At 39.3% G+C, this 8344-nt stretch overlaps 1 protein-coding gene across 3 annotated transcripts in view; it reads left to right on the top strand.

Annotated features, from left to right (window-relative positions):
* Window positions 1-500: 500 nt before the first annotated feature.
* DHX36 (DEAH (Asp-Glu-Ala-His) box polypeptide 36) overlaps window positions 501-8344 on the top strand; it is a 54221-nt gene continuing 46377 nt past the window's right edge. For all 3 annotated transcript variants that reach the window (XM_011967880.1, XM_011967881.1, XM_011967879.1), the window contains exon 1: window positions 501-824. In XM_011967880.1, coding sequence (XP_011823270.1) covers window positions 582-824 — 243 coding nt within the window. In that variant the 5' untranslated portion in view covers window positions 501-581. The remainder of the gene's footprint in view (window positions 825-8344) is intronic.

The following is an 8344-nucleotide window of genomic DNA, read 5'->3' as shown; positions in this document are numbered from 1 at the left end:
TCTGCACTGAATTTGGCTAGACACGCTCATCTTACACTATTGGATAAATGTAGTAAATAGTGACAATACTTTCAAGGAGGTTAAGGGTATTTTAAATTATATGTTTGAAAGATTGTCAGGCTGTTTTCAAGACTTAAGAAGAACTCATTTTTTAGAGAGTTTTAGAAGACGGCGAACTGATCCACGGGTTCTTTCGTTTCAATCAACGTTTACTACCCTAGGACCTAAGTGCAAGAAAACTGCGGATTTTACCAGGAGTAAGAAAGTAAAAACCAAAAGCCATTGGCTCACTTGCTGGGCCTAGCGAAAGAAAATCTACGGGCCTTTGGCTGGCTGTTGCTCCAGAGGTACAAAGGTAAACAACTCAAGGGTATCAGACAAAACCAGACCCCCGCCACCGTCCCGATCACCGGGGTCGTCACGCGGTGACATCACCAGAAACCGCTGCTTGTGATGCTAAATGGCCCGCCCTCTTGCGCTGCGCTACGGAAGCAAAACGGAAGTGGGCGCACAGTGCCTTCCGGGATCGGACGCCATTTCCAGCGGTTGCTGGTTCTGACGGGTTGTAGTCCTCCAGGACAATGAGTTATGACTACCATCAGAACTGGGGCCGTGATGGGGGGCCCCGCAGCTCCGGTGGGGGCTATGGAGGGGGGCCGGCAGGGGGTCATGGAGGGAACCGAGGCTCCGGAGGAGGCGGCGGCGGCGGAGGGGGTGGTCGAGGCGGCAGGGGCCGGCACCCTGGGCACCTGAAAGGCCGCGAAATCGGCATGTGGTACGCGAAAAAACAGGGACAGAAGAATAAGGAAGCGGAGAGACAAGAGGTAATCTCGGATTCGATAGTGGAGGGGATGTGGCAGCACAGGTTTTCTTCTCTCTCCCGCTGCCCCCTTTTTCCTGGTTTTGTGTCTTAAGTGATGCACGTGCTTTGTGAAATGCAAATGAGGCGCAAATGTATCGTGTGGGCGCTCCCAGTAGCGGGCGTACTGCTTAACATTAGCCATGCGCATCTGACGAAAAATAGGCAGGATTTATGCAGGCTGAATATATACTTTGCTTAGAGGACTTGAGAACTGTGACAAAGCAAATGTTAAGTTCACGTTCTAACCGAAATTAACTTTATTAGGAGTGTCGTTGTCGTATCTCTGGCCATCCTTTCACTTAGAATAATAATTGTCACTTTAAGGTCTTTGCCTGGTGAAGAAGCAAATAGCGACCTTTCTACATTTGAGATAGGTTTGCGCGGAACAAAAGCAGGCAGACACTACTTTGGCTGTGGATCGTTCAGGAAAATAGTCCAGCTTTTATTATTAGTGTTAAAATTATCCGCAAACCTAGGTTTGGTTTTGTTTTGTTTTGTTTTTTGTGTTGGGGTGGAGAAATTTCTATTGATTAGCAGATTCTCTTTGAAAAGGAAAATGAAAGGAATCTCCAGAGATGATTTGGCTTACTCTCCTCTCTTCAGATGATTGTCAGGTTGATTTGTATCTTAAAGATCTGCAGTAAAGGAAACAAAGTTGTCGGAGTGACTAAATAAAATTCGAATAAAAATAATTTTTTATTATTTTTTTTTGTTTTGTTTTGTGTTTTGTGTTGGGGTGGAGAAATTTCTATTGATTAGCAGATTCTCTTTGAAAAGGAAAATGAAAGGAATCTCCAGAGATGATTTGGCTTACTCTCCTCTCTTCAGATGATTGTCAGGTTGATTTGTATCTTAAAGATCTGCAGTAAAGGAAACAAAGTTGTCGGAGTGACTAATAAATAAACTTCGAATAAAAATAATTTTTTATCATTAAGCAGGAACTTAGTATATGCCTTTGGTGACTTCCTTTTAAAAACCACCTTATAAAATGTATTATAGAGTGTAATTAGATCATCATTTAGGCTACTTTTTTTTTTTTTTTTTTTAGACAGGATTTCACTCTGTCTTCCAGGCTGGAGTGCAGTGGCGCGATCTCAGCTCACTGCAACTTCGACTCCCAAGTTCAAGCGATTCTCCTGCGTCAGCCTCCCGAGTAGCTGGGATTACAGGCGTCCGCCACCCCTCCGGCTAATTTTTGTATTTTTAGTAGAGAGGGGTTTCACCATGTTGGCCAGGTTGGTCTCTTAACTCCTGACCTCAGGTGATCCACCCGCCTCGGCCTCCCAAAGTGGTGGGATTACAGGCATGAGCCACCGCGCCCGGCCTAGACTACTATTTTAAAACCATTCCATTTCTTTTTATTTCTTTAACCATGTCATGTTCATTCAGGTGTTTCCGGGGGCCTTATCCATTTATCTTCATAACTTAAACTTCTTTAAAAAACAAATCCACTTCTTTTACAGCCCCAAATTAACTTTTTCGTTGGGCAAACCGGCTTTTGAAAATCAGGATAGGGATGTCTAAGTAACTTTACAGCTTTTGTTTATTAAGGCTCTGTTTCAAACAAGGTTTTATGCATGTTGCTCCAGGGACTTGAAGAAATGTGGTATTCAAGGATCTTACAGTCTAGCTGGGAAAATAATACCTAAACAGATGAAAAGTTAAATAAGTCAGGAAAAAATGTTCATTATTGTTTCCACATGAAGGATATAGCCAGTTGTGCAGTGGATGTTATGAATGGAACTTTTGATTTCTACTTGTGTTCCTATCCTCCTTTTAGTGGTGACCTGACCATTTATTCACTTGCCAAGGCCAAATGAGATTTATCTTTGCTTCTTCCTCTTCATTTCAGCAAATCTCTGCCTTCTTAATATATCCCAATCTAACTGTTCTTACTTTCTAACTAGTCATCTAGCTTCCATTCCTTCTCTGCATTGTCTGTGCTTTGCAGAGCCGCCTATGGTGATCTTTTAAAAGGAAAAATTAGATCATTTCATTCCCTAATTCACAACTTGAATTTGGAAGTCGGGTCACTTCTGTCTCAGTCTAATACATTTCAATTGCATCTTGACATGTTTTCTGGAAATCTTGGTAATATGGCTTCAACATAACAGGTTTACCACTTTGCACATTTCTCCGAGCCCATGTCCCCAGTCTGATATAATTATAGCTTTTGTAAACATAATTTATTTTTACTTTTTATTACAGTGTCGTACTGTTCTCCTGTCTAAAATGTACCTTTCCATCTTGTTTTGTTGTGAGTATTTTTCAATGGGCTCATCCCAGTTCTTCTTTGACCACCTTTAGCTGATGTCATTGCTTCCCAGTCAGAATTTCGGTAACTTTTACTTTTAAAGTCATGTCATGTGTTTTCAAAATGAATAGTTTTTTCTTTTTTTGAGTCGGACTCTCAGTGTGTCACCCAGCCTGGAGTGCAGTGGTGTGATCTCGGCTCACTGTACCCTCTGTCTCCTGAGTAACTGGGATTAGAGGTGAGCACCACCACACTCGGCTAATTTTTGTATTTTTAGAAGAGACAGGGTTTTGTTATGTTGGCCAGGCTGGTCTTGGGCTCCTGACCTCAGGTGATCCACCAGCTCCGGCCTCCCAAAATGCTGGCATTACAGGCGTGAGTCGTGTTGCCTGGCTGAAAATGAATGCATTCTTGAACAAATGTTCTTTCAACAAGTATTTATTGAGGACATTATTTTTGTGATGGTATCTTAAGCACTGTATTAATATAGGCTCTACAGAGATTGTGGTTTATTTGGAGTGATAAATATAATACAATATTAAGGTATTAGAGAATATGTGCTATCACCTAACTCAGGTCAAGGTATTTTAGAAGATTTTTTAGGGATGGTAACCCTTAACCTGAAGTTGAAAGATAGCAAAGTGAATGTACATGTGTGTGTTTGAAGTTTGGGGTTTGGAAAAGATTCCAGGCAAAGGCAGTAGCATGTGCGACAACACCGAGATCAAGGAAACACATGTTCAGTTCAAGAAACTGTAAAAGATGAGAACCTGGATGTGGAGAGTAGTGAGATGAGGTTAGGGCAGTCAATTTCAAATTTGTTGGCCGCTTTGCACAAAAAGGAATATATTTGAATTTGCAACCCAGTACACACATATGTATAACTAGATGAAAAGTTTTGTAAAATAACATTTAATTACCTGCACATTGCTTTGAAGTTTTTTTGTTTTTGAACTTCTCTGTTCTCTTTTAATGCTGTTCATGATCCTTTAATATAATTTCAGAAACAGCAATTTGAAAATCTCTGGGCTAGAAAAATAAGCACGGCCTTGAGATACATTGAGTCTTTCTAAGGACTGTAGCAAGCTGGTAAAACATTTTAAACAAAGAATGAAATGACTGGATTTTAAATGTTTAAATTCACTCTGGTAGCAGTATAAGGAATGGATTGAAGAGAGGCAATCCTGGTTCAGGGAGACCAGTTAAGTAGCCCTTGCAGTAACTAAGGTGAGAAATGACAGCTTGAATTAGCACGTTGGCAATGGAGATGGAGGGAAGTGGACAGATTAAAGTGATTTGGGAGGTAGTCTCAAAATGATTTTGTGATCTATTTTATCTGAAGGGATAAGTACAGTGTTAATGATGACTCTTTTATGCCTGTCTGTAAGGATCAGGCTTGTTGGAGAAAGGTGATTGGCTCGGCTATGGACACTATGAGTTTGATATTGTTACAGGGCATACAAATGAGGATTTGCAGGAGGGAGAGGGCTGTGTAGATCTGATGCCTAGAAAAATCTAGACTGGAGATAAGTATTTGGCAGTTAATGGGCTCATGGGTAGTAGTTGGAGTGTGGGAGTGAATAGTCAGAAACGGAATGGACCCAGCCTGAATTCTGTAGACCATTGCTTCTCAGACTTGAATGTGCATAGGAATCACCTGACATCTTGTTAAAATGTAGAACACTGGTGGGATCAGAGATTCGACTTTTGTTACAGGCTCCCAGGTGATGCCAGTGTTGCTGGTCTGTAGATCACTCAGGCTGTCAAATACAGAAAATGAAAATTTAAGGGACAGGCTGAGGAAAAGAAGGTTACAAAAGAATCTAGGAAGGATCAGCCAGAGAAGAGAAAAGTAAGATGTGTGTTGTTTTGAAATCTAAGAGTAGTGTTTAAAGGAGAGAAGAGTGTATCATCAACAAGAGGAAGTAATTGATAGTGGCAACCATGCACAAATGACGTAAGAGCTGAGAATGTCTATTGGTTTTATCAACAAGGTCGTTGATGATCTTAATGGGAGCCCTTTCTGTGGCATTGTAGAAGTAAAAGCCAGATTGCAGTAGGGTAGCAAGTGAAACAGAGATTAAGAAGTGAAACATTTTCCAGCAGTTTTGCTGTGAAGAGGTGGAAGAAAAATAGGGCAGTAGCTGATAGGGGTAAGGGAATTCAAGAGAGGGTTTTTTGTTTTTGTTGTTTCTAAGGTGAAGAGATTTGACCATGTTCATGCCCTGATGGGAAGCGCCCGGTGAAGAGGAAATCAAAGTGGGCCAAATTATACTGCAGTAATAACTGACCCCCAAATCTTTATGGTTTACAACAAGCCAGGTTTGATTTTCTACCACATTACTAAAAGAGGCAAACTAGAATATTGATTGACTGCCTAATGTCTACTGGAGAGGTTAGAAATTTAGGAAAGCAAGGTAAATTTCAATGAAGGAGGTGGCCCTGAGGACATGAAAGGAATTGGACTGCGGAGCTCAGGTTGAGGGGTTAGCCTTTAAAACACACTTCTTTTTTAACAGGAAAGAAAAAAGGATAAATTCTGATACAGGTGGGTTTAGGTTTGGTGATAACCAACTGAGGACCTTTTCTTCTTGGGGCTTTTGTTTTGTGAAAAACTGTGTGTGCATGCTGAGGGCAAACAGAAAGGTGGTGCTGGCCTATTACAGAGAATGGAGAGATAGTTTGAAGTAGTTGCACATGATTAGAAAGCTGATACGATAAATTTGGTGGACATCATTTAGGGTCTGTTGCCAGGAACTGAAAACTAGAAGCAGGATATTTGAGAATGTCCAAGAAAGCAGGAAATAATCAAAATTCTATGACAAAAGAAAATAGTCATGAAACAAAATGAAACAAAATGTGTTTCTGAGATTCTCCAGGCAAGGAGTGAAATAAAGTGAAGTGTGGTAGAAGAAGGTTGTTGAGTGGGAGAGAGGCATCCTACAATAAGGCAAGATCCAAGTTTGGAATTAAGGTATTTTCTCTGCTATCTGGTGCGTCCAGAAACTCATTGTGGGGAGAACATCTTTAAAAATACGAATCTTTTTATTTAGAGTGTAAATTATGTTTTCAAGGTCTAATCATACATGTTCATTGTAAAAGATAGATTCAACTGTTCATTCCTGGGGCATATACCATGGCCAGAGTTATATCTGGCAGAGGCACTGCAAAAAGTATAGGATATGGAGAGTGAATAGCCTCTTTTTAAATTAATAGTAATAAAAACAAGATCCTACTACACTACTGACTTTTTTGATTTAATACTTTGGTCATCTTTCCTGTTTCTATACTTGCAGAAAGATCTACCCACTCTTAACCATTGGGTGTACTACAATTCAACTAATTCCTTATTGATTAGCAGATGCTTACTTGGTATATATGCATTGTGTAAGGTATCTTAAAGACTACCAACTAATGTTGACTTTTTAATTAAAACTAATTTTGTTGTGATAGTTTGGACTGAAAGATTGTGTAGATCTGTTTATTTTCTGTAGACTGTTATCCAGTAATTTACCTTTCCCAAGGGACGTGAAATCTCATAAAATTAGAATAATCTTTTGTGCTGTTATGGGCAGGAGGTGGGCAATGTGTTGTGAAATGTCAATCTAGGAAATTGTTTACTAAACAAAATACAGAGTAATGAGTTAACATGGAAAAGTGAGAACTGTAGGAATAGCAGATACAGATTATGTTCTAACTAAACAGATACATCAAGAAACCTTAAGAGGACTTTTAGTAGACACATTTTATATCCTGAGAACTGAAATTAGCCACTTATTTTCACTTCAAAAAAGGAGGTAGCGTATAGTTCATTGGCCTTGCTTCCTCAGATTTGTTTTATTACTAACTTCTTATTTTTATCACATTAGGTTATCCTCTTACTCGTGTAAACTTATTTGAGCTTTCACAAAGCATGTAATACTGAATTAGAATTAGAATGTCTCATAAAACCCTGTCTCTTGTCTTAAACATGCTTATGTCTTGTTCTCCTGGGACATATACTCCTCCACCCACCCTGGGTTTTCAAACTTTATGTTAAACTTTGTTATGACCAGCTATTTTCCTGTTTGTTTAATTGGGATAGAATACAGTGAAGAGAAGATAAGAGTTGCACTGTACAGAGTAAGGAAAGTGTTTTGTGAAATTACCTAGTTGTATATGTGTGTACTGAGTCATTAGTTTTACTGCAGATTGCTATGAAAAAAATAAAAAACAATTGAAATCTATTGCTCTAGATTTTAGAATATTTTACACATTTGCCATCTGCTTTCATCAGTCTCCTTACCTTAGCTCCTGCTTCCCTCTTTTCTCCCCCAAAATAACCAAACCTCAAAAACTAAAAACATCTTGAAGAACATTCCCAACTGCCTAGTTGTTGGATACAGTGGTAATTTTTTCAGTTCTCTGCCTTAGTTATATCAATTTTATACTTCTGATTCCTTTTTTTAACACCTTTCTTCACTTCATAGGGGTGGTTTGTCACTGTGTGCTCCTAGTCTTTTGCTTGTTCTCTTGATTATTCCTCTGACTTATTTTCTTGCCTTGGCCCCCTGAATGCCAGACTTGGTCAACCGTCTGTCCTCGTCTTTGGAGGTGGTATTACTTGTAAATTAAAAGAATCCTGTGTCTGTGTGATTTCAACTTTACAGAACACTCCAAAATTTCTATCATAACTCTAAAAACAAAACCTTTCAGAGATCCATTTCCATATATTCATCTGGCTAATCATTATTACAAGTTGGGAACTTTCATCATTGTTCTTAATTGCCTAAAATCCAAACTTAGCATCCTGTTTTGACCTCCATCACCACTACATGGACACAAAAATGTACAGTAACACAGAGCAGCCTCCTCCTAATGATTCATCTTACTGCTGTTCTCTCGTGATCCACCCTCGAATTTGGAAACAGTTGTCTTTGATTCTTCCTTTTTGTCTGTCTCCAACTTCCACCAAATAGTCATTAAGTCCTATGGTTTCTTTCTTTCGATTTTTGACTGTTTTCTTTTCATTTATACTTTTACCTTCCGCCTCCTTTGGTTCTTTAACACACTCTAATTTTCACCACTCCTCATGTGTTTCCTTTTGCCTATGGATTTATATGCACATTAGAACCTAACGTTTGTAGACCCGTAGATTTTGAAGAATCTGTTTTTCAACTTACTATGTCCAAATATAAAAGTCTCCAAAGAATTGGGTTTTGGCAATTTTTTTTTTTTTTTTTTTTTTT

Source organism: Mandrillus leucophaeus, unplaced genomic scaffold (genome assembly GCF_000951045.1).
Source record: "Mandrillus leucophaeus isolate KB7577 unplaced genomic scaffold, Mleu.le_1.0 Scaffold814, whole genome shotgun sequence".
Taxonomy (NCBI): Eukaryota; Metazoa; Chordata; class Mammalia; order Primates; family Cercopithecidae; genus Mandrillus; species Mandrillus leucophaeus.
The sequence above is the reverse complement of the archived record's forward strand: the minus strand, read 5'-3'. Positions and strand labels throughout refer to the sequence as shown.